The 26,637-nt window shown below is 52.6% G+C and overlaps 1 protein-coding gene across 1 annotated transcript in view; it reads right to left on the bottom strand.

Annotated features, from left to right (window-relative positions):
• AGBL1 (AGBL carboxypeptidase 1) overlaps positions 1 to 26,637 on the bottom strand; it is a 508,639-nt gene that overhangs the window by 352,865 nt on the left and 129,137 nt on the right. Inside the window, exon 17 of the mRNA XM_012929213.3 lies at positions 24,948 to 25,101. Within this exon, the coding sequence (XP_012784667.3) occupies positions 24,948 to 25,101 (154 nt within the window). The remainder of the gene's footprint in view (positions 1 to 24,947; positions 25,102 to 26,637) is intronic.

Genomic DNA, 26,637 nt, shown 5'->3' with positions numbered 1-26,637 from the left:
TCCACAGGCCCACCACCACAGCCGGACCATCCCTACAGGTGAGCTCAGCTCCACAGACCTGCCACCCCTGCAGGTGAGCTCAGCTCCACAGACCTGCCACCCCTGCAGGTGAGCTCAGCTCCACAGACCTGCCACCCCTGCAGGTGAGCTCAGCTCCACAGACCTGCCACCCGTGCCTGTGAGCTCAGCTCCATAGGCCTGCCGCCCCCCGCGTGAGCTCAGCTCCACAGGCCCACTCTGCTGCTATGGAGGACACCCCGCTCCCCGGAAGCTACTCCACAGTCCCATGCATGAGGCCTGTGCCCCGTAGTCACCCTCCGCATCCTTTCAGGCCCTTCAGGTGCTACCCCTACTCTGACTGTTCCCATTACAGTGGCCTAAGCACAGTCTGAATGCAGCACCCAGAGGTGTACACACCCCATGGGGCAGTGTCAAGGGCTACCACCCTTGAAAGACACGGGTGTTGTTCTTTGACGCTTACTTAGCTCCTGACAGCACGGGCTGTCTAAAAGAGCGGGCCTCTCTGACTTCCTGTTTCACAAGCCATTACCCCCCCACATACACACACACACACTGGTGCCATTATGGCATCCACCTTCTGTTGTCACCAGAGAACCCAACCTGATGGGACCATCCCAGCTTCAACTGGGCAGCCTCCAGCCATTGGACTAAACTCTCCTTTGCATGTCAGCTCCCATGGACATCTTGTTAAAGCAGCTGAAAGTGGACCAAAGCAGCCCTCGGACCTTCCATCAGCAGGCGAGTTCACTCGCCCCCACTAACAAAACAGTAAGGACATGGGCACGGCCTCCCTCAGCATCCTGCCTCCCACACTGAGGACACGGGGCACGGCCTCCCTCAGCGTCCTGCCTCCCACACCGAGGACACGGGGCACACACAGACACCAAGGACATGGGGCACACACAGACACCAAGGACACGGGGCACACACCGAGGACACGGGGCACAGCCTCCCTCAGCGTCCTGCCTCCCACACCGAGGACACGGGGCACGGCCTCCCTCAGCGTCCTGCCTCCCTCAGGGTTCTCTGTTTGCTTCTGGAGAGACCTGCCCTCTTCAATCTGAGGGACAGAGGTTGTTTTTGATCATCCAGGATCAGTCACCATTCTGATTCCCTTCCAGGTTTCCTGAAACACACCATCATCACTTGTCAGCAATTTTGGCTACATTTTTATCCTGTTTCCCCTCAAAACTGGCTCCCCCACCCACCCACAAGTTTTTGAAATCTTGTTCAAACACTGCTGTCTTCAAAGAAGCAGAAAGTCAAGGAGAACCCCAAGACTGACATGGGCCCCCTCCATGCTGCACCTGCCTGTGTCCCCAGGAGAACCCCAAGAACTGTCACAGGCCCCTTCCATGCTGCACCTGCCCTGTGCCCCCTGCTCGGCAATGAAGCTTCCCGGAAAGGACTCACACGTGCCCTGTGGACTCCCTGGCCAAGCGTCCCCAGCCGGAGATGAACCCTCTCCATCCACACCCTCAAATGCCCGGCTCCGCTGTAATCATGCAAAACCTCATCTCCACTGCAGAAAGAAGTGCACGTAGAATGCTAGCCTAGGTACCAGTCAGGAAATCAACTCCATGTGGATGGCGAGAATAAGGTCATGGCACCTGCCTGCCTTCCCTTGGGGAACCGCACCTTTCTCACTTTGACCAAAGGAAATCTGTCCAACACCCATCCAAAGTGTAGCAGCCATCGGAACCACCTCAATCCTTATGTTAGCATGGCTAGCACCCATCCATAGCCCAGGGTGACTGTGTTTGAAGGGTTCTAGGGCTGTGCGACACCAGCCCGTAAGAGTACAGGTTCAAATCTGGCTGCCCTGCTTCCAACCCAGCTCCCTACAAATGAGCCTCAAAAGGCAGCAAAGGCTGGCCCAAGTATAAAGATCTGGGAAACGTGGCTGGAGTCCCAGGTTCCGGACCTGCCTCACATCCCTGGGCTTGGCCCAGCCCCAACCGTAGTGACCATTTGGAGAGTGAAACAGAGAAGAAATTGCTGGCTCTGCTTCTCTTTCTGTTACTCTATCTGGCAAATAAATAAGTGGTTTTACAGGAAGAGAGACTGAAGGGGAGAGAGGACAGAGAGTTGTCCATGGCAGAAGGTTAGAAGTTTCTCAAGAGATCGGTACTGGATCTGGGCTTTCAGCGTAGGAGATTCGGAAGAAATGAAGTCACCATTAAAGCAAAGGACTGTGTCTGTCAACTCTTCTTCCACGTCATGAGTCTAACTACGTGCTTCCGAGTGGATGAGGACAGCAGTTCCTGTCCCCTGCCACGGTGCACGCAGAGTCACTCAGTGTTCTGCCGGTGGGAACAAGCAGGAGGCAGTAAGAACAGGGACGCCGACTGTTCTGTGTTCATCTGGTGGCGGGGGATGACTGTGCCGACAGAGAGGGGGCTGTGGCACAGCCTAGCTCGGCAGTCCAGCAACTCCTCATTGCAGCAGGCTCATTGGGGGGAGCTGACTCAGCACGTGGATTAGCAAGGACCAGAAATGAGACGCCTGGCAGAGCTGCCTCATTCCCCCGAAGAGCCTCCTGTTCGACTGCATGCTGTTCCCTCAGGCTCTCTGGATCACAAAGGTTACCCAAAGCACAGAAACTGGCACCCTGCACAAAGGGGAAACGCCACAGTGAGTGGCCAGGAGAAGCTCTGAACACAGGCCGGTGCACAGAGGGGAAACGCCACAGTGAGTGGCCAGGAGAAGCCATGAACACAGGCTGGTCTACTGTGTGGAGCTGAGACTCAGCAGTCCCAGATCTTAGATAAAGTCTCAGAGGTTGCCAGACAGCAGCCCCTTTAAAGACAAACAGGCAAGGTGGATGCCAAGGAATCTGCCTTTTAGAAGCTGGCTCACACCCAGGTATTAGAGGGTCACAAAGCCCAGGAACCCAAACATCGTTGGCAGAAAGGTCCAAGCAGGGTTTTGCAACAGAAGCCAACTGCCGGCATCCTGGGCTCTGTTGGCTTGGCCATAGTGTGGCCTGTCAGTCACTCACAGCCTGCTCACTCTGCTCGCTCACACAAGGACCGGGATGTTGAGGCTCACACGGCCACCTTGGCATGAAGAGAGCCCAAGTGATTACTTCTCCAGAGCAGACATGTGTTACATCAGCGTTTAAAGTTACTCAGCTGTTTAGATAACCAGCGAACAGCCAAGAACTTTATTGTTTCTGGTCAGAGTTCTCATGTATCACTTTCCGGATCCTCACAGCCCTCCAAGAATGAAGCACGGAAAACGTTCCTGGAGCGGACTCTTCCATTTCTGGCACCACGGTGGATGGGACGTCTCCCCCACCTCCTCACAGAAGCAGCTGGGTTGATGGAAAAGGAAACGTTCCATGCTCTTTAGCAAAGTAAAACCAGAAGGCACGAGGAATTGGTGAGCTCTGAAGTCATCCTTGGCCCTGCGAGCTTCCTGCCAACCTGCAGAGGATGTGGCCTGCCTGGAGGACCGCATACAGGCCCCAGGAGACAGGAGAAGCCCAAGGCCACAACAATGTGGGGAACTGGACAAGGAACAGTGCTGAAATCTGGCACGCGGAAGGTTACCAGATGCACATCCAGGGTGAACCAGAAACACAAGCCTTTCACAAAGAGGAGCGCCAGAAAGATGACCTGACTCGGCTCTGGCCCCACACTCAGACGGCGCCCCTCACACTCCTCCTCAGTCCAAATTTGCAGGATCAAGAAGCCAGCAAGCCAAGAATCTGGCTTGAACCAGACCCAGGCTGAGCGTGCTGCTGGGTGACTGACGGAAGAAATCCTCCCAAGAGGAAACTCAACCCCAGTCCCAGAGCGTCCCCTAGATCCAGTTCCAAGTAGATCAAGCATGCTGGAACCCGCAGAAGGCAACTGACATGAAAACCCACACGACTGTGAATGCACATGCCCGGGAAAGTGCCATCCCCCAACACACAAAGTAGAAATATCAATATTAAAATATCTACTGGTCAACGCTTCAATTAGGAAGAACAATAATTCCAAAGATAATGACTCAAAATTTACATGCACCAAACAACATCGTCTCAAATAGATAAGCCCAAATGTCTAGACTAAATTAAAAGAAATGAGTAATTCACTGTTAAAAGAAGTTAGCACAATTTTCTCAAACACGAATAGGTTAAGCAGTCCAGGAAGTCTGAACAGCACAGACTGCAGTGTGTGATCTGAAGAACTTACGTGGGGGGGAATTAAAGGTGCACCCACTAGCTGGAGAACACGCGCTTTTCGTGCATGTTGAGAGATTTACAAAACTAACCATGCCTCAGGTGAGGGGGAGCGCCTCTAAGACCAAGTCTGAGCAAAACAGGGGGCTGACACGCCCTGGTCACAGTGCAAGCCACCAGATCACCAGACAAAGTGCACAGCTGTGAAAAGTTGAAAGAAGGTATCTAATAGATCATGGACTGAAATGTACAACAATTAAGACTTTAATGCTTTATAGAAAAAAGAAAATATAAGGCTATTCTGGCAGGACAGAGCAAATGCTGCATTTAAAGAGAAGTGAGAAAAGAATAACACATGAGTAAACATTAAGAATGGAAAAAACAAAGTTACACAAGCTGACAAACTGGGGAGATCAATAAAGGACATATGACGAAGTGATTCCAGCTATGTTGGAAGAGTAAGTAGAAAAATTACAAGAGGAAACAATAGTCTATAATTGCTTCAAAAATAAATAGGGCAGGGCCCGGCGGCGTGGCCTAGCGGCTAAAGTCCTCGCCTTGAAAGCCCCGAGATCCCATATGGGCGCCGGTTCTAATCCCAGCAGCTCCACTTCCCATCCAGCTCCCTGCTTGTGGCCTGGGAAAGCAGTCGAGGACGGCCCAATGCATTGGGACCCTGCACCCGCGTGGGAGACCCGGAAGAGGTTCCAGGTTCCCGGCTTCGGATCGGCGCGCATCGGCCCGTTGCGGCTCACTTGGGGAGTGAATCATCGGACGGAAGATCTTCCTCTCTGTCTCTCCTCTGTATATATCTGGCTGTAATAAAATGAATAAATCTTTAAAAAAAAAAATAAATAGGGCAAACAGGAAATGATCCAGGAAAGAACTGAATAAATAGGTTGAGTGCTTTTCACACACAGCACCAAATCCAGAGAAGTACAGCGGCGAAGTCCCCAGACACAGAGACAGGGAATTCTAAAGCTGCACAGACTCTGGCGGAGAACAGGAAAGGGGTGAGTCCCCAGCCCCAGCTTAGGGGACAAGCAGCAGAAGGGAAAAGGGACACATGACACCTGCCGGTGTGAACTCACACACTCAGCCCGAGCAAAGTGAGGGCAGACCTGGGGGCACAGAACAGCAGAAAACCAAGCTCTGCCACTGTCTGTCCCCCTCACAGACTGAAGAGATCTTAGCAGGCGGGGCAGGCAGGGCTAGTAAAATGCAACCATGTGACAAGTCTTGGGAAGCAGAGAAGACACCGACACCACCTCACGCTCCATTCAGCAGCAGACTTGATGGTGAAGTGCAGAAGGCCCTTCGTTGGGATCAGAGCCAATCCCAAGAAACAAATGAAGAACAAACACTCAGAAACAAGGACAGAGTTGTCCTCTGTGGGTAATACCATGATCCACACAGGAAGCCCTAAATAACCATCAGGTAACACATCTGCAATTCCAAAGTTGCACACACAATTTCATAAAAACAAAATTGATGTGGAAAAGTCGGTCTTGTTTCTCTACGCCGGTAGCAGTCATTCTAAAAAGTTGTAGAGACTATCATCACAAGTGTCTCATACAGAAGGGCTCGACACTTCGCACAAACTGCTGAAGATTCTCCTCTAAATGGAGAAACACACCAAGACTCCTGGCACCTTCTTGGGAACGTGTTAAACATCATAGAAACATCACTGTTTCCTGATAAATTATTTCAATAAAATCCCAATAAAAATTCCAGTAGGCATTTTGTATTTTTTAAGCTAGACAAGCTCATCACAAAATTTATTTGGAGTCTAAGAATATTAAAATGTGCTTAAAGAAGAAAAAGTGCAAGACTGCCCCACAAGGCATCAAGAGACGTCTAAAGAGAAAGAAATGAAGCTAGCATTCAGGGATACAGAGACGGACAAACAACGCAGTAAACCGGAATTCAGACACCAGAGACAGAGCCACTTGCTCAGAAAGATGTGACCGTGTCATACAGGGCTGGGGAAAGGGCGATACGGAAACAAACCAGTAAGGACTCCATCTTCCAAAGAGGGAACACCAAGCAAAACAAACCTCTCAAAGGTGTTCATTCTTGCCTTTCATCAAAGCAAGACAACTGAAACAATGGTGAGATCTAATTACAACCACACAGATCCATCAGATCATCCAGCCGAGACCTTAGGCAGGGCGTGCTGTCGCCCTGCACAGCCCAATTAGCAGAGCCCCTTGGAGCCCCTCAGCTGTTTGCTGACTCAGTGAGCCACCTGCCTACCCCTGGACACCAGAATTCCCTTCCACACCGAGAGTTTAAATCCCATCAGAGCAGCATCTGTGGAACAATCCGGACACCACCAGCAGGCGAGTGGGCGAGTCAGTGGGAGTACCCTGTCCATACAGCAATGGCAGCAAAGCTTCTGCTGGCAGTAAGCTGCAAAGCAGGAACCAGACATGTCAACAGCTGGTGAAAACGCACCGACTCACACGGAAAACGGGCCAACAGAACCTCAGCATGTGGCACACTGTGTCAGCTCAAACGCTTCCAATTAGCGCTTTATCCAGATCCATGTATTCCAAACACGAGCTTACCTCCCAGATCTCTGCCCAAACTGGTGGGCTCTAAAGAGCTGCATTGACTGTTCCAGTCACTCCTGGGCTTGCAAATCTTGACCACTCCTGGCCACAAAAGTCATGACTACCCCTGGCTTCCAAACCCTACCAGCTCCCTCCTGTAACTCCCCCTTAGAAGTACCCACTCTGCCAAGCTGACATTGTCATGCTCCTGTGTGTCGGCTCCAAAGGTCTTATAACCCACTCATCCACGTCCAAGGTGGAACTGCAGTTGGCTTAGATCATGAAACTCAAGGAGGCTAAGCTACACCATGTGTCTAATAAAACCTTTATACATGCTGAAGTCTAAAAGCAAGCAAGCAGATGACAGCACGCCGAGGGTGGTGCCTGGGAATCATATACATGACCGCTTTCCGGGCTCTGACACGTTCTAACTTCATCAAATATGAGTGGTGACGAAAAGTGTGGTATTCATTGTGTTATCTTTTATGGTGTCTGCACATAAATCTTAGATTGTTCGGCATTTCTAATATGATTCCTGAAAAAAAGTCAATCTTCAAAAGAGAAACCTGGAAGTGACTTTGGGTAAATCCCTCATTCGGCCAAGCTGGCATGGCTCACTAGAACACACAGCTGGAGATGATGGCACCCGGGCCTCACTGCACTCCCAGCCAACACACTGCACACAGCAGATCCACAGTGAGTGTCTGCTGAAGAAATGAAGACTCGCGGACCTTGGTAACCATGTGTTCTTCCCAGCCATCATGCCACAACTCAGGGGACAGGCAGGGACACCGGCAAGGTCCGCGGCTGACACCACCAGGGAGGATCTCCACGTAGTTGCTGACTGTTTCACAAGCCTGTTTACAAATAAAGTTGTCATTTTAAAAAATATATATTTAGTTTTATTGGAAAGACTTAAAGACAAGACAGAGCAAGATCTCCCATCTGCTGGTTCATTCACTAAATAGGCACAATGCCAAGAGCAGAGCCAATCCACAGCCAGGAGCCAGGAGCTTCTTCCAGGTCTCCCACATGAGTGCAGGGTTCCAAAGCTTTGGGCCATCCTCCTTTGCTTTCTCAGGCCACAGGCAGGGAGCTGGATGGGAAGTGGAGCAGTTGGAACATATAACAGTGTCCATATGGGATAGTGGTACTTGGAGGTGAAGGATTAGCCTGTTGAGCCACAGTGTCGGCCCCTCCAATAAAGCTTTATTGGAACCAAACACCCACAGGCTACTCTGCTGTAATAAAATCAGAGTTAGGTGGTTGAGAAAGAGACCATCTGGCCTTAGATCCTCTGTAGCAAGGGCTTGTTGGAGCCTACACCATGGCAGTGCTCCCAGTATCGAATCGGACCATCCTTCATCCCTGAGAGCCATGTGTGAGGTCCATCATCCCAGGAGAGCTGTCAGCATCACTCTCACGGCTGCTCGTAGAGCTGATTCTTGTCACCCCTGATTTCCCTGACACCATTGGGAAACAATTCCTTCTCTTTTTTTTTTTTTTTAAAGATTTTATTATTACTGAAAAGCCGGATATACAGAGAGGAGGAGAGACAGAGAGGAAGATCTTCCATCCGATGTTTCACTCCCCAAGTGAGCCGCAACGGGCCGGTACGCGCAAAACCGATGCCAGGACCTGGAACCTCTTCCAGGTCTCCCACGCGGGTGCAGGGTCCCAAAGCTTTGGGCCGTCCTCTCCTGCTTTCCCAGGCCACAAGCAGGGAGCTGGATGGGAAGTGGAGCTGCCGGGATTAGAACCGGCGCCCATATGGGATCCCGGGGCTTTCAAGGCGAGGACTTTAGCCGCTAGGCCACGCCGCCGGGCCCAACAACTCCTTCTCTTCCGTTGCTAACTCCCCCTGTTCTTCATCCCCGAGGAAGTCCGCATGCAGGCAAGATGGTGCTGCTCTCCTTTCCCCAAAGCCCAAGTGCTCTCCTGCCACCCGAGTGCCACCTTGAGTCATCACCCTCCTTTGTGACACCACTGTTGGCTGCTACAGAAACAGGTTAATTAGGGCTGTGATGTCGTCAGCACATCCTTCAGGAAAAGCTCAGCGAGTGTCACTCCACATCAATCTCCTTGCAGGGAAGGAAAGGACAAGCAGGAGACCCGAGACTGACCAGTGCGCCTGCCAGCACTGGCGACTCTGGATGCTGACATGGCACCTGGGTCTGCGTGGTGCGCGGCACGGCCGCTCCTGCGTGGTGCCCGGCACGGCCGCTCCTGCGTGGTGCGTGGCACGGCTGCTCACGCTCAAAGCTTCAGCACAGCCTCTACCCTCCTCCTGCAAGACATTCCCTCACAAGCTGTGCCTGCCTTGGGCAGAGTCAGGGAGCCAAGCACCGAGACCAAGTACCTAAATGCCATCAGGGAAAGGAACCAGGGGCAAGTACCCAGCTGAGATCAGGAAGGGGTGCCGGGGGCAAGCACGCAGCTGAGACCATGGGGAGAACACACAGTGGCATGATCAAGTCAGGATCTATGGAGCCAAGCTCTGCCTGGTACTACGAGCAAAGTTAGGACAGACGAAAATCAGGAGACCATGGACAGCACAGTGCTTCAACCCTCCATCTTTGAACCCTCACTTCCTTTCTAGAAATGTGCTCCCAACTTCACAGATGAAGTCCAATCACTTCACAAGAACCTTTTATCCTGAATGAATTCAAGGTATTGTGGACGGAGAAGTGACCTCTAGCGTGCTGGCACTAAGATGTCCATGTGACACACAGAGCTGCTGTGAGAAGCAAGGCCCCTACCTTCAGAGCCACTCTCCAGTGGACAGTGGACAGCCTGTGCCCACACACCCACAGCACGGGTGGGAGGGCTTCTTCAATACCATCCATGTGTGAAAGTCAGGGAGAAGCTAACCACACAAATCAAGCAGAACTCAAATCAAGTCCTTGGCAATGGTCTCGGTCTCCGGAGGAGCCCTTCTCTCCAAGATGAGCTGGGATTCATTTCAATGCAGGCACAGCAGCCGAATCTATTAAGAGACCGCGTCCAACATCGCTTAGAATTCTCAAGCTGCTTCCAATTTCCTCTGCTCGTTATGCTAATAAATGGGGCCCTTTTGGACACTCTCGGTGGGTTCATCCCTGGTAGACAACCTAGGTATAAAGAACAAGGCTAGGATAGATGGAGATTCATGGCCCAGACTAACATTAGATGCATTTGGGTTCATTTTGCCAAAACGAGTTAAGATGGGGCTTTAATCTCTGCTGACTGTATCTTTAACTGGGTGTATTAACTATAAATACAGGGTTTTCTCTGGGTGCTTTAGGCTAAGATAGAACGGTTTTATTACTTTCTGTTTTCTGTACACTGGTAGGGTCTGTTTTTACAAATGGAAAGTGATACATTCTGCCTACACCAAAGCCCCTTTGGTGGTAAATTCTAACTCCAGAATGCCCAGAAGAAAGAATGAGAGGGAGGTAGAAGACCAATGTGTGTCTGGCGCAGTGACTTAAACGTACAATTTCTGAGCCTTAGCACAGCCAGATGAGAAAGCGTTACCAAAGCTGCTTGGGAGATGAGGAAGAGGGACAGCAATGCTGCAGTGAGCGCCTGTCCAAGCGCCCAGCTACCGTGTGGGAAAGCCCAGGCCTGCGGGCAGAGTGACCTGCACTCCTCTGGGGACTAGACCTCACTACATGTCTGGACACGTTGTCCATCCACTTGGGCTTCTCTCAGTGCCCATCATTCCCACAGCCTGTGGGCTGACCCACGTGACTAGATAGCATCCCGCACATTGGACACTTGGGCTCTGCACAGCGCCCATCACTCAGAAGCCTGTGGGCTGACCCACATGACTAGATAGCATCCCACACATCGGGAGGTTTCAATCTGCCACAACGAATCTGAGGGTGAACGTATCTTGCCACACACTGTGCTTTATCATCCTCACCGCAAATGTATAAGGGTGCAGTTCCTCCATTTTATAAATGAGGAACCTGAAAGCTCAGAATTTAAATCACTTTCCAGGTTTGGCATCATGGTGTAGTAGGTTAAGCCTCTGCCTGCAGTGCTGGCACCCTCATACAGGCGCCTGCGCAAGTTTAAGCTACTCCATTTGTGATTCACCTTCCTGCTTATGGCCTGGGAAAGCAGCAGAGGATGGTCCAAGTTCTCTAGTCCCTGCACCCATGTGGGAGACCTGAAACAAACTCCTGGCTCCTACCTTTAGATCGGCTCACTCTGGCCTTCACAGCCATGCGCAGAGTGAACCAGCAACTGGAGGACCCCCTCTGTCTCTTCTTGCTCTGTAACTCTGACTTTCAATAAAAATTTTAAAATCAATTTCCAAAATCCAACAAGAAATGCAGATTACAACACATGTTGATACAAACCCATGTTATCCACTTCCCTTGCTATCTCTCCTTTGCTGGGAAACACACATAGAAAACATGGCTTCCAAAGGAATTCACAACAGGGAGCCAGGAAGCCTTACTTGCCATTTGCTTCCTGAACCCCCACTTCCCATCTCCTCCTGAACCCCCACTTCCCATCTCCTCCTGAACCCCCACTTCCAATCTCCTCCCTGAGCCCTCATTTCCCATCTGCTTTCTGTGCCCTGTGTTGGGGCCCAGGGGGCCTTTCCCTGCTCAGGGGACCTAGCTGGGTCAGGTGCCCGGAAGCTGGTGCCTGAAGGGCTCTCTTGATGCCCATGGCCAAAGGTGTGGATGATTTGCTACACAGCCTGCACCATGGCCGTGGTCTCCACCCCTTGCCCTGGGGCCTCCTTCTGGCCTCTCATCCTGCCCTTGGATGTCAAAGAGGCTTCCCTGTGGGGCCAAGACAGCTGCCCTTGGAAACAGCCCTTTGGTCAGCACCTGTCCTTACTCCTCCCTCATCAGAGATCAGCCTGAGGCTACACAGCAGGAAAAAAACACAAAAATCCTAATTACAGGAAACCAAGTGAGGTTAGTAACATGAGGGAGCTCTAACTCCCCGTAGGCAGACCCTCCTCTTCAACCAGAGGCTTCTCCCCAAAGGCCCACCTACACTTGACCCGAGAGGGAGCAGTCCTGCCCTGCTCTGTGATCCTCAAACGCCCCTCAGGCGCGGCCGAATGACAGGTGGCTCAGAATTGCGCCCACTGGCCTTCAGTTCCTGCCTCAGGTTGTGGCCTGTAAAAGGTGTTGTTTTCCAGGGCTGGCTCTTCGATACATCAGCAGCTGAAACAGCCACGTCAGCTGGTGGGCCGCGTCCGTTTGATGTCAGGTGTCCACAAAAGCCTCCGGCCTGTCTTTCACACTACAGTCTATTAGCTGGCTAAGAAACTGCTTCTGCCCCCAGACCACTGCTGATCAAAGCAACCCCTCTCTCAGGTGAGATCCCTCTACACACACAGGCTGGGTCATGGTCACTCCGCAGCTTCAGCCTGAAGAATCCACTGGGAGTATGGAGCTGAGGCGTCCTGTGCCGCTGTGGCCCCTCAGCCCGAGAGCTGGGGACCTCCAACTCCAACTCGGACGCCCTGAGCTCCCGTTCTTAGGGCAGCTAAGGCACTGCAGGGCTAGGAAAGCCGCCTTTATGCAACCATCTTTGAATGAAAGATAATCTGGCTTCATTAAAAACCCAACCAGCTTTATCTCCAAAGTTATTCTTGCATTTTGTAATTAACATGTGGCAGCAGGTGCGATGAACAAAGCAGACACAATTATAATAACTTGAAGTCAATAATTCATAAACGATAATGCATTATTAATCAATTATTGGGGCCTGAACGTTTAATGAGATTAAGTTGATTGCTGGGCTGAACTGCTGGGTACATATTGATTTAATCCAAGTGCTTAATTAAAATGTGTAAGCTGCCCACCAAATCATTACATCACAGCTTCTTTCAACAGCAAATAGCTGTGCTTCCTCTTTTTCTCTTCCTCCTGAATTAGGAATTGTTATTGATTGAAAAGAAATTAAGATAAGGATTCTTGCTTTTCATAACAACGTCAGAAACGGCCCTGCCATCTGGTGACATTTCTTTTCGATCACAAGGAATACACGGGATTTGCCATAGTGTGCTTGCAGTGCCATTTGGCATGCCGGAATTCTTTGGTTTTTTCCAGAGCATTCTCATCGTGATGAACAAGGATACGTTGTGTGCCCGGACAAAGGCCACAGTCACTGACACTTCTCTGAGCTGAAGACCCAGAGGCAGAGCCTGAGCAAGTTAGGAAGCCAAGCAGGCTACAGCACGACTCAGGCCCAGGTGGCCGCAGCCCCTTCCCAGCCCTGCTGCTCCCCTAACCTCGCAGACGCTCGGAGTCTTCAGGATTACCCAGGGCCCCCAAGAACACGCACAGCCTCGTCTGTTCAAGTGCAGGCCCCCCTTTTGCTTGTCACACTCCTCTTGATGGGCGTCATTGATGCTGAAGACAGAACAAACGTTTCCTGCTCAGTGTTCCCGCCCCGTGATCCTGCCTGGGCACAGTGAAGTTCTGTCATGGCTCCTGGGGCCCAGGGAGCGCTGCTGGTCTTTCCAATTCCAGCTTTACCCTATCAGTTTCAGGATCGCCTCGTCCAAGTGCAAAGTGCTCTGCAACATGCCAGTAACGCCCTAGCTCTGGAAAATTCTGTCATGTCAGAAGCTGGACCAGAACTCAGCAAGCCCCAGAAGGCCAACTGCACAAAAGGCACACATACATGCAAGACCCGGGCAGCCCCAATGCCCAGCGAGCTCTGGGCGCCATGCCGCCTGGGAGAGGCAACACTGCCCACGCCAGCCTGGGGGAAGGCAGGCACACACACACACACACACACACACACACTCACCAGCCCAGGCAGCCCCAATGCCCAGCGAGCTCTGGGCGCCATGCCGCCTGGGAGAGGCAACACTGCCCACGCCAGCCTGGGGGAAGGCAGGCACACACACACACACACACACACACACACACACCAGCCCGGGCAGCCCTGATGTCCTGTAAGCCCTGGGCGCCATGGCACCTAGGAGAGGCAACATTGTCCACGCCAGCTTGGGGGAAGGCGCACACACATAAGCAATAGCCCGGGAAGCCCTGACCCCAGTGAGCTCTGGGCGCCATGCTGCCTGGGAGAGGCAATATTGCCCATGTCAGCCTGCAGGAAGGCGCACACGCAAGACCCTGGGCAGCCCCAACACCCGGTGAGCCCTGAGCGCCATGCCACCGGGGAGAGACAATGCTTCCTACCTGTGGGGAGACCTGGGCTCAGCAGAGGAAGCTCAAGAAACAGCCTGCAGGCCTCCATTTGACAAGCGCCTCTGCCCCATGCCTGGCCTTGGGAAATACACCGGGCACTGCAGGCCCACTCCCTGAAGTGATTCTGCCCCCATTCTTTCAAGAAGAAGAGAGAAGGCAGAGCCAATAGTCTCGCCATCACGTGAGTCAAACCATTCTGTGTCCTGTGTGTTTCACTGCAGGGCAGGAAGTCCCTGCTGCCAAAAGTCCCCCTCACTCACTCACCTGCGACAGAGGACACAGGGCTCCTGCAGGCCACCAGCAGTCACTTTGGAAAAGTGGCCAGGCCCACCCCAGGTACTTCCACCTCGCTAGGTCCCAGCTTTTTAAGAGCTACTGATTAAGTATACCAAGAATCCGTCAAGCCCCGGACGCCCTGAGGACCCTTGTCCTCTGTGCTTGGAGCTCCAGCATGGGACCTCACCAGAGCCTCTCTTCCAGCCACAAAGGAACAAAGCATGCCCACAGCGGCGGCACCCAGGGGCAGGAGGCCATTGTAGCCCTCTTTGAGCCTCCTAGTGTTGATGCTGGCACAAGCGACTGACACCCAACAGACGAGGCACCTCTGGGTAAGCCAGCCAACCTACAGGAAAAGAGCGCATGCTCTGCCGTGAATGTTCCTTGGGGCAAGGCAGACCCCTGGTCCCCGGTGGGAATCCAGACTCAGGGATCCTTGAGCAGCCTCATGCTGGGGTGAATTAGCCAGAGCATCCCAACAAAAAGGGTATTCTTTTCAGCAGGAAAAATGGCATCTCCAAACCTAGAACAGCACATTACTACTTCAAGTCTTAACAAACTTCTAAATCCACACTGTCCACACTAGGATGCAGCAAAACCTAGGCATTCATATTCCAGAAAAGATCAATGTATGGGACCCCCAGTTGCTAAAGAATTAGAGACTGAGCCCGGCTCGGTAGCCTAGCAGTTAAAGTCCTTGCCTTGCAAGTGCTGGGATCCCACATGGGTACCAGTTCTAATCCCAACAGTTCCACTTCCCATCCAGCTCCCTGCTTGTGGCCTTGTGGTCTGGGAAAGCGGTCGAGGATGGCCCAAAGCCTTGGGACCCTGCACCCGCATGGGGGACCTGGAAGATGCTCTAGGCTCCTGGCTTTGGATTGGCTCAGCTCCAACCATTACAGCCACTTGGGGAGCGAATCATTGGACGAAAGATCTTCCTCTCTGTCTCTCCTCCTCTCAGTATATCTGACTTTCCAATAAAAATAAAATTAATTCTAAAAAAAGAATGACAGACTAGGCACGCTGAACAGACTTCCAGAAGAAGCAGCCCAAGTGCAGAGGTAGTTCCGCACAGCCCAGGAGAGATGGGCTGAGACAGGAAACAGAGGCCTGAATGCTTGGAAGACAAGCTGGCTTCGGGCCCTGGAGCCCGAGCCCTGGAGACCCTGAGCTCCTGCTGAGAAGGCTGCAAGGGACTTAGGAAAGCAGAGGGAAAAGGGCCCACCCCAGGCAGGTGTCCAAAAGCACAGGCGGGCACAGAGCTACCCCCGCATCCCCAGAGGGCTTCAGCCTCAGTTCTCACCAGGGGGAAGCAAGCACAATATTTTGTCTCAAATTTTGTCTAGGAGTTAATAACCAAAAATAAATCCTCACCTCCACAGGGGTCCGAAGGACACAGTGTGTGGGGGTGGGGAGAGGGGTTACTGTTACTCATTACTCCAACACAAGCACCTTGCCAGGCTGGCCTCTTGTCCCCACCGTCCCTGGCTCTGTTGGGCCCTCAGGTGCAGGGTTACATGGTAGAATCAGCTGGTCCTTGAGAATCCAGCCTCCAGGCCATTTGCTGAGCCCTAGTCAACAGGTGCACTTGGGGGACCAGCAACCCCTGGAGGCCCACCAAGGCAGACCCCAATTTCAGACATGCCTGCTGAGATCAAGGTCCAGGTTGAGGCACCTGCTGACCCAGGTACTAGGCCCCGCCCTAGGGCTTCACCAGGAGTCTGGATGGCCCATCAGCTCCTAGGTCAACTGAACTAAGAGCTGACTTTTCCGACATGTGAATGAAATGGACAAGCCCTCACCTAGACTAGGACAAAGGGAAGAGACTTCACATTTTATATGAAATAAGAGACAACAAAACAGATCCCACAGAGTTCCAAAGAATCCCAGAAAATCACCACAGACAGTTCCGTGCCAACAAATGACCATCCAAAACAAATACATTTCTAACATACACCCCAACAAGGTTGAACCATGAGCAGTAGCCTGTACCAACCAACAGCAGGAGACTGAAACAGTCATCACAAAACCGACACAAGAGCCAACCCCTGGCAGCTTCCCTGGAGACGTCCACGAAGCCTTTAGGACACTCTAATCCTTTATAACGCTCCTGGGAGAATGCTTCCAAACTCACATTACAAGGCCAGCAGGAGCCTGAAGCCAAAGCCCGACAAGAGGGCAAAATCACAGAGCACCCCGATGAACAGAGATGCAAAAGTGTTCAACATAAAGCCAGGAACAAAATTCACTCGCACAGTAAGAGGACAGCTCATGCGCTGCAATAAGTACAACTATGCCCCACGAAAAATGCACACGGAGCACATGATAACTGCAATTGTGGCATCAACAAGTCACATGACCACGACTGCTGGTGCAGAGTATTCCACACCCTTCCAAGGTGTGTGTCTCAATGTGACAAAGGCCATGAGTTGTGGGGAGTGGGGTGCTGAAGCCGCTCCTGGGACTAGGAGGGGCCGTTGCAAGATGGCGGCTGGCCCAGGGCCAGGAGGCGGAGCTGGTCTCGCCAGCAGGTAAACAGGAAGTCACAGGGATAGGCTAATTCCCCCACTGCGATTGCTGGCCTATCAGATAGTGCCAAGTGGACCTACGAGGAGAAGTGATTGGTGGAGAACTATGTAAAAGTAGCCAGTAAAAGGGGACGGAGGACTAAGATGGACGGACAGAGGGACAGAACAGACGACGATGAAGAAAGACTAGGGGGGCGATGCGGAGACAGACTGGGGGGTGACGAGGAGACTGGGGGGTGACGAGGAGACAGACTGGGGAATGAAGCAGAGAGTACGGGAAGAAATGTGGGAAGAAGGGTGGCGGAAAACGGGAGGAAGGGTGGTGGAAGAAGCGGGTAGGAAAGCTTAGACCAATGGGCACAGGCGCAGTGGAGAGAAGGTTTTAAACGCAGCTGCTTTTGGCAGTGAAGGGGTCTGGTCGCGGTTCATGTTTTGCCGGACCCTCAAGAGTACTCGGTGTTTTTAGTGTCGCCGCTGCTGGGAGACAAGTCCATGGCCAACTTCATCCCAAGTAGGAAAAGCTGCAAGTTGCCCTTTAAGAACAAGAATAGGAGCCAGTGTGGTGGCATAATAGGCTAATTCTCCACCTGCTGGCACCGGCGTCCCATACGGGCAGCAGTTCTTGTCCCAGCTACTTCAATTCCTGATCTAGCTCGATGCTTAAGGCCTGGGAAAGCATCAGAAGTTGGCCCAAGCCCTTGGGCCTCTCTGCCCACATGGGAGACCAGGAAGAGACTCCTGGATCCCCGTTTCAGACTGGCCTAGCTCTAACCATTGCAGATGTCTGCAGAGTGAACCAGACAAAAGACCTGTCCATCCTTCTCTCTGTGACTCTGAATTTCCAAGTAAAATAAGATAAATCTTAACAAAAACAGAATGAAAAGCAAATCTGTCATGTAGGGGGAAAAGGAGATAAAGCAGAGGTACCTGTCCCCACGCGTTCTCAGTGTGACCCTGAACATCCTAGCCACAGGAGCCAGGCCAAGCAAACAGACAGGAGGCACGCAGGGAAGAAACCCGCAAACTGTTTCTGACTGAGGACGACACAAGCTTGCATGCCAGAAACCCTAACACCACCTAAAAACTGCTGGAACTAATACACAATTGCACTGACATTGTGGGATACAAAGCCAACCTATAAATCAGCATTTGTACGTACGAACTGTTCAAGACAGCATAGAGACTTCTCAAGAATGTCAAAAATGGATCTACCGTGTGACCCAGCATTCCTACACCTGGGAATACTGTGAAGGCAATGAAGCAAGCATATAAAAGGTAGACCTGTCCTCCTGTGTGTGTGATAACCCAATCACAATGACATGAAGCTTACCCAGATGTCCAGCCACTGATTGCTGGTTTCAAATTTCAAACGGTGTGTGTGTGTTATATGTGTATCGTTCATTATAATTACATAACTAATTATAGTTAATATATACATATTACATATATATAATACAAACACACACGTACATATACATGGAATATTACTCAGCCATGCAAACAATGAAATCCTGCTGCTGGCCACAAAATGGATCAAATTAGAGATCCTTATGTTAAATGAGACCAGCCCCGCACATAGCACTTGGCAAAAAAAGGAAAACCAGAAGTGGTTCAGCCAGGTAAGGGATGTCCCAGCCACCACGGCAGCGCACTCCCTGCCAGCCCCGTCCGCAGCCCAGGCCCTGCCAAGCAGCAGAGACATCCCCCGGACTGCAGCGAGCGCTCCGGCTCCGAGATCCCACACTCGGCCCCACGTTGGCACTGAGGGGGCACACAGAGGTTTCTCCCTCCGTCCACGTCTGTCTCACTTGGGCCACTGTTGTCTTCAGTGTCCCCAGCAGAGAGCTTCGCTCTTCAAACCCCATCAGGTGTCTCAGAAAGAGCAAAGGCCAGAGAGGATAGAAAATGATTTGCAAAGAAGCCAAAAGGGGAATTCTATAACTGTGTATTTTTCCACTCTGTTCTAAGTTAAAAGCACTTACAAGTGACAACTCCCAGCCCCCGGCAGGTGCCTATGAAAGCTCATTACACCCTGGGGACCCCAGGTAAATCTCTCTTCTCAGAAGAGCTATTGTCTTCCAAGCAAAAGCTTTCAGCATAATGGCAGGCTGATAGAACATTGCTTTTGTAAGAATGTAAGGAGAAAAGGAGCAAGGTACTCTTTCTTTCTGTGGCTGTGACCTGTCTGTGTGCCCCTCCCAGCCGCCCTGGAAACCCAGGACCAGGAGCTGGGACAGGCAGGGCTCAGCTCAGCTAAGGACCTTAGACAGTGCAGCCTGGAGGGGTCTGGTTCAGACTGCCTAGCCACCTCCTTGTAGCCACTCACACAGCCTCCCTGGCATCCTCTCAACTCCTGTGGCTCCACCTAGAGAAGCAGAGTTCCCAAAAGATGCTCCTTACCCCTCTGGCTGAAGGGGGCAGCTCTCTCAGGGAAGCTGTCGGAGCAGGGGAGAGCCAGCCACAGCATGGCGGCTTTCCCTCAGTGGTGGAGCCCCTGGCAGTGGACCCCTGGCTCGAAGGGGGCCCGGGAGTTCTGAGGAGCACAACAAGGGAGGACAGTCTCAGCTATCCCACTGGAGAGGGTAGGGACCTCACAGCACTAGAAAGAGCTCCATGACAGGCTCTCCCCTCGAGGCCATCCCAGGCCTGCTAGGCTCCTGTGCCTGGTGGCTCTGCTGCTTCCCCTCGCACTCAGCTTCCCCCCTCAGCCTCTCCCTGAGGGGCGAACCCCTGCCTCATGCCCTAGCACCCCATGGCCTGCAGCAGGAAGGGCCTGGCCTGTTCTCATGCCTCATCCACCTCTATCCTGGTACTCGTTGGAGCTGGTGTCCTGTCACCATCCCTTTATCACCAAAGTCTCCTCCCAGAGAGCTTTGGGGCAATGTTTCAGGAGCGGTCCCTGCTCACTGTCCACTGCCAAGGTCAGACAGAGAGCTCCAGTCCCCAGGGCTGTGCAGGCTTCTCTCCTGTGAGCCAAGTGGAGGGACCACAGAGGGATGCAGTGTGCAGCCAGCAGGCCTGGGGATGAGGGAGATAAAGACATCTATCCCAAAAGTAAGGCTAACGTTTCCAGGAAAACAGGTTTCTTAAAGCAAAGTGCTTTTGAAAAATAAATCAAACGAAATAAATGCTTCTGAGAGACTCTCTGGAGCCCGGCACCTGGGAAAAACAAAACCAAGGTAATCAATACACCGCCCGCAATGATCTCCAAGGTTCAAGCCTTCAGACCAAGCCCTGGGGAGCCAGCCTTGAGCGGGGCCATCCCCCCAGGGTCCCCACAGTCCGCTCTCCTGTCTGGGTTTTCTGAACTAAGACTTGGCGATAATCTTGCAAGGGCAAAGGAGACTCTCAGGCCCCAGGCAGCTCCTGCCGCGCTGCCCATGGGCCCAGCCCTGCTGCTGGCTCAGCACAGCCCTCCTGGCTCTGAGGAAGACATAAGACTGTTAAGCCCTCAGCAGGGAGGCCTGGAGGCAGGGAGCCCTGGCTGCTCTCTCTCCCTAAATCAACACTTCATATTCAGAGGCTCAGAGGAAGTGAAGTGGTTCCTGTGCTGTACAGGCACACTTAAGGGCACCGGGGAGGGTGGGTGGCTTCTGTTACCGTCTTCCCTGTGGGCGCCGCGGCAGTGGCCAGGACGTAGGCAGCAGTCACAGGCAGTAAGACCCCACAGTAAGAACATTCCACAAATTAGAGAGGGAGCAGACCCCAAAACTAAAAAGGGCCATACAGGACAACCCCACAGCCAACATGGCAAACAAGGAAAAGCTGAGAGCCACACGCTGGACCACAGTAAGCCCTCCAGCTGCCCCCAGTCCTTGGACGCAGCGGCAGAAGCATGGACAAGAGCAGACAGGGAAGAGAAGGAAGTCACTGAAACAGAAAACAGGAGTCCAACTGTCCCTGTGTGTAACTCAGAGGATTTTGTAAGTGCAAAGTCCAGCCTTTCCACCAACAAGTTGCTAGAACTCGTAACAAACTATGCATGCCTAAGTAGAAACTGGACAGCAGATCCTGACCTCCTGCCAGACACAACAATCAGCTCAAGGAGGCTCCTCAGGACCTTCACGAAAAGCCTGAGACTATGAAACTGCTACAAGAAAACATAGGGAACACACTTCAAGACATTGGTGTGAGCAATGATTTATTAAGACCTCAAAAGCATACACAAGACAAACTAGACCAATGGGAATCTGTGAAACTCAGAAACTTCCATACAGCAAAGCAGTGACAAGTGAGACTCCAACAGGAGGGTGAGAACATTCGCAAGAGACTTCCCAGACAAAGAATTAATACCCAGAATATGTTAGGAACTCGATAAACTCAACAGCAGAAAAACAACCAATAGTTTAAAAGTGGGCAGCAGGCATGGATAGACAAGTCTCAAAAGAGGGAATACAAATAGCCAACACACACACGAAGAGTCCGTATTACCAGCCAGCCGGGAAGGAACGCCCGAACCCCAAGCAGACATCATCCCACCCCTCAACGTGGCTATTACAAAAAGAGAGAGAAAGCAGCAAATTCTGTGAGGATGTGAACAAAGAACTCTCACACACTGTTTGCGGACCACTGTGCAAATCAACATACAGGTTCCTCAGAAAACTCCAAACGGAGCAGCCCCAAGATCCAGCTATCGGAGTCCTGGGAATGCAGCCCAAAGACACTAAATCATCATGTCAGGACACCAATTCCACTGAGCTGGTGGTCGCACTGCCCACAACAGCCAAGACAGTCAAGTCGTCTGTCATCGGCCGATGAGTTAAGACATGGTGTGTGTGTACACATGCATACAATGAACCATGGTTCAGCCACATAACGGGATGAAATCCTATCATTTATAGCAAAACAGCTAAAACTGAAGGACATCACGTGAGGTACAGCAAACCAGACACAGAATTGCCACATGTCCTCCCTCCTATGAAGATTAAAAAAACAAAAAGCCCTTCAGTCTGAACAAGGAGCAGTGAACGGAAAGGCTGGGAGAGGGAGCGAGGTGCTTGGAACCAATGAGCAGAGTCAAAGGAGGAAGACCCCGCTGCCAATGAGTGCAGGGGGTGACTACCGTGTGCAACATCCTGGAGGACAAATCAGAGGAAGGAGCTCCAAGGCCAAGGCCAGGAAGTAATTCCAAAGACAGGGAAATGGTGACCAGCCTGGGTGAGTCCCTGTGCATACATGAACTCAAGCAGCACGCTATAGTCCATATACATGCACCATCACAGATCAAGCTTCCTTCAAAAGAAGCAGCCAGCCAGCCAGAGCCTGGGAGAGCTCTCCCATCCACTGGTTCACCCCCAGCTGCCTACAAAGCCAAGGTGGAGCCAAGCCAAAGCTGGGAACCAGGGACTGGTGGCAGAAACCCAACTGCTTGGGACCCCCTGCATGCCATGTTGGCAAGAAGCCGGCATCAGGGACAGATCCAGGACCACCTGGCCCTCCCCTATGGGATCCAGACCTGCCAAGCAGCATCTGCCATGCCCATGGTAGACACCAACCCACCTGTCCAGGGCACAGTCCTGCAAGGTACCCAGTGCAGACTACCCTGCAAGCAGCGTCAGAGCCAGGGTCCAAGCAGACCGAGCTCAAGGTGACCACTCCCCTCCTTCCTGGCACCGAGAAAACAGGAATACAAAATTCACTGTGAGACGGAGCGAGAAGCATGTTGATTCATCAATGATTTCACACAAGTGACTTTCAAAACTGAGTGAGGCCCTGAGAGCAGAAGACACAGAACAATCCAGAGAAGGTGTGATGCCAGGATGCAGCCATGCCACATCACCACAGATGCTAGCATCAGTACATGTGTGGCATGTGTGCCCTCCAGTATCTGGCACCAATCTAGAACATAGCACTGAAGCTCCCCGGGTCCTGTTGACCCATCTGTAAAATGGGGGCTCTGAGAAGACCCCTTGGGATGAGATGCCAGTTGGCTCCGTAATCTACACAGGCTGCAGGATTCCAGGCGGCATCTGCCTTGTATGACACAGGAGTGGCCAAGGGCTTGGCCTCACCACCAACCAGATGCAGCCCTGGGTCACAGCCACCACCAGTTACACCCACTTTGGCAGGCAGGCCCTGGCTAAAATGTACAGATGAATGCCAGGATGCCAAAACAGAGGGGTGGTACACAAACTGCACAGTCGGGGCCTTGTGCAATGAAGACGGCCTACCGCAGCCCCAACCCCAGCACCAGAACACAGGCAGCTGGAGGATTGGTACATACTTAAGACACCAAGCCAGCACTGCATGGGAGTCCTTGTTTACTAACCCACAGGGCTCACCGAGCCTGCCTGCTCCAACCCCTCAACGGGCACCAAGAGTTCTCGTCCTCCCCACCACCCCCTCCCCAGCCCTCTTTGCTGACAACTATTTCCTCCCCTGAAAGTTATGAATGACACTACAATGCACCCTAGTGTGGTAACGGCAGGCCGGAGTCCTGCCCACTCCCGCCTGGTCTCACAGACAACACCCACCTTGACCAGGCAGTCACTTGGCGAGCTGGTCCCAGACCCCGAGTCCCCTCCTCCACGAGTGGGAGTCCGTGACAGAAACTACCCTTACTTGTGAAGAGTCACAAAAGCATCTCGGGCCTCTTTATTTCTGAGGAGCCCAGCAGGTGTTGATTATCTGGCTTGTTCGGAGCCACTGGCAGCGACTGATAGGAGAACCTGGACACACATGGACACGGCCAGTGCATTGCCAGGAAGAGCTGGGTCTCCCTTCTGCCCTCTCCCAGGAGGGTCCGTGCAGAGAGCACCCTCCTGGCAAACAGGCGTCCTCGCCCAGCCCAGTCTGTGCCTGCAGCCGAGACCCGCATGGTCAGGACCCAAACTCCAGAAGGCATCCACACGTACGTGTATGTGTGTACACATGAATGTGTGCCTCTGGCAGGTCTCTGCGAGTCACTGTGGATCTCTTTTGTGTTTGGGTACACCTGCAAGTGTGTCTGTGTCTGTGTCTGTGTCTGCGTGTTGGGTGTGGAGGTCCTGTGTGTCTGTGTGTTGGGGTGTGGAGATCCTGTGTGTCTGTGTGTTGGATGTGGAGATCCTGTGTGTCCGTGCATGTTGGGTGTGGAGATCCTGTGTGTGTGTGTGTGTGTTGGCTGTGGAGATCCTGTGTGTCTGTGCGTTGGGTGTGGAGATCCTGTGTGTGTGTGTGTTGGGTGTGGAGATCCTGTGTGTCTGTGCGTGTTGGGTGTGGAGATCCTGTGTGTGTGTGTGTGTGTTGGCTGTGGAGATCCTGTGTGTCTGTGCGTTGGGTGTGGAGATCCTGTGTGTGTGTGTGTTGGGTGTGGAGATCCTGTGTGTCTGTGCATGTTGGGTGTGGAGATCCAGTGTGTCTGTGCATGTTGGCTGTGGAGATCCTGAGTGTCTGTGTGTTGGCTGTGGAGATCCTGTGTGTCTGTGTGTTGGGGTGTGGAGATCCTGTGTGTGTGTGTGTTGGGTGTGGAGATCCTGTGTGTCCGTGCGTGTTGGGTGTGGAGATCCTGTGTGTGTGTGTGTGTGTTGGCTGTGGAGATCCTGTGTGTCTGTGCGTGTTGGGTGTGGAGATCCTGTGTGTCTGTATGTTGGGTGTGGAGATCCTGAGTGTCTGTGTGTTGGCTGTGGAGATCCTGTGTGTCTGTGTGTTGGGTGTGGAGATCCTGAGTGTCTATGTGTTGGCTGTGGAGATCCTGAGTGTCTGTGTGTTGGCTGTGGAGATCCTGTGTGTCTGTGCGTGTTGGCTGTGGAGAGCCTGTGTCTGTGCATGTTGGGTGTGGAGATCCTGTGTGTCTGTGCATGTTGGCTGTGGAGATCCTGTGTGTCTGTGCATGTTGGCTGTGGAGATCCTGTGTCTGTGCATGTTGGGGTGTGGAGATCCTGTGTGGCCGTGCGTGTTGGGTGTGTGGAGATCCTGTGTGTCTAGTCCTCTGCATGTCTGTGCCTCTCTATGATTCTATATGAATGTGTCCTTGTGGGTGTGAGCAAGTTTCCTGGATCATAAGAGGGAGGTGTGGTCGATGCCCTTGCTGTTGGGGTGCCCTGCATGGCAAAATGCTCTCTTCTGTGTCTTTGAGAGGGAGTGCCCTGTTGACAGCAGCCCTCATCTGTGCTTGTCATGTGTGTCTCATAAACATAGACATGTCCCCAAGCCATTAGATGCTTCCAACCAGAGCCAGGATGCAGAGGGCCACCCCTGTGACCCAACCTTGGGAGAAGAAGGTGCTGGCTGTACTCACGGAGCTCTTCCAGATGGTCAGCGCTGTTGGATGCAGGCATGGCCGTGATGGTCACCAGAGGACACGCATTCCCTCCCAGCGTGTGGCAGAGGACCTCTTGTCGGAAATAGACCTGCCTGTGGCTAACGCTTCTTCCCATCAGCTCAAGATGTGTCTGGAGCAGGAAAGAGCAGATCGCACAGTTGGTGTGAGCTCAGCACAATGGCAAGCAACGGTGGCTTCAACAATTTGGGAAGTGCAGGTTCTCCCATTGCAAGTTCGGGGAGGCGTGTGTGCTGTTCTCAAGCGACACTGAAAGCCAGAGGGTAGGACCCCAGACCCCCTTCCCCTGGGTGCAGTCACTGGGAAAGCAGCACCTCAGCGCTGGGGCAGGTGGAGGGTACAGCGGCTCGAGGGTGAGCCCAGCAGCTGGCCCCAAGGATTGCCAAACTAACAGGACAACCAGCCAGCAGCAAGTGATTGCATCCAAAGCGTCTCTCCACAAACACTTGCAAAAACACGAGTAAAGTACAGACTGCTGGTTGACCACCCATACATTCTCAGGAGCTCTCCCCACTGAGCAGGGCAACAGGACACGCAGCCATGAGGCTGAGAGCCTCTCCCTGTAGTCACGGCCATGTCGCCCTGCTGAGCATTGGTGCAACCATGCTCCAGGTAAGATCTGAGGAGCCCATCACTGCCAAGGGCTCACCAGGCCAAGAGAGAAGCGCTCATCTCACTTCTCGAGAAATAACAGGGATGCTAGATAAGCCCCCACGTTCAGGGCTCTTACACAGATGTTTATAAACAGTCATGGGACTATCCTGAGACACACTGCACACAGCCACATGTTGGAAGGGTGTGTTCAGACATGCTGCACAAAGGAATCCAGAACCCCTGCACCGTGAAAAGGACAGTTTCAGATCCAGGCTGGCAGAGACTGGCCTGCGTTGCCCCCTCAGGACCAATCCATCACAAGCGATTAAGGGCACTCCTGGATGCAGAGAGGCAGTCAGCCAGCACCGGCTTGGAGGGAGAGCAGCAGCATGGGTCAGGAAGGCAGTGAGCCTTGAGCTGGACGAGCAGCAAGGGAATGGGCCCCCAGAGTCCCCAGGAGGAGCCAGCCCCAACCCCACCCACCTTCTTGGCCCAATAAGATCTGGATCAGACTTGTAACCTAAAGGCCTGAAAGACTGAACACAAAAATCAAAAGTCACTAAGTTTGTGATCATTTGTCCTATCAGCAGTTAATACCTCAGGAAACAAGAGTTTTCCAAACTAAACTATCACAGCGTTACCATTTATCCTCTCTTGAAATATCTGAGTTGCACAAGGGGAAGACTTCCAGGGCCTTTTCTTCTAGACTTAGGGACGCCCAGGTCACAGCCACCTGCTACACACAGCCTGCTGCCATCTTCAGCATAGCATCCTACTCCAAGACACTCTCGTTCCCAAGAACACAGCCCTGCAGCCCTTCCACAGGAGGAATCCGCCAGAGTTTGCTCTCAGACCCCAAGTGTGGGCCGCTCCCTGCAGGAGCCTCGCCCAGCACACCCCAGACACAAGCCTCGGCCTCATGATCCTTCCTCACCCCTGAGCAGCCCCATCAATGTGCCTGCCTGGGGACCAGAGCCCCCACATCTCAGTGTGCCCTGCCCTGTCCTCCCCCACGGAGGATAGCATCAAGGTTGTCAGTTGCATTCTTCCCCCC

This window comes from Ochotona princeps, chromosome 6 (assembly GCF_030435755.1).
Source record: "Ochotona princeps isolate mOchPri1 chromosome 6, mOchPri1.hap1, whole genome shotgun sequence".
NCBI lineage: Eukaryota > Metazoa > Chordata > Mammalia > Lagomorpha > Ochotonidae > Ochotona > Ochotona princeps.
Note: the sequence above shows the minus strand (reverse complement) of the source record. Positions and strands in the feature narration are given on the sequence as shown.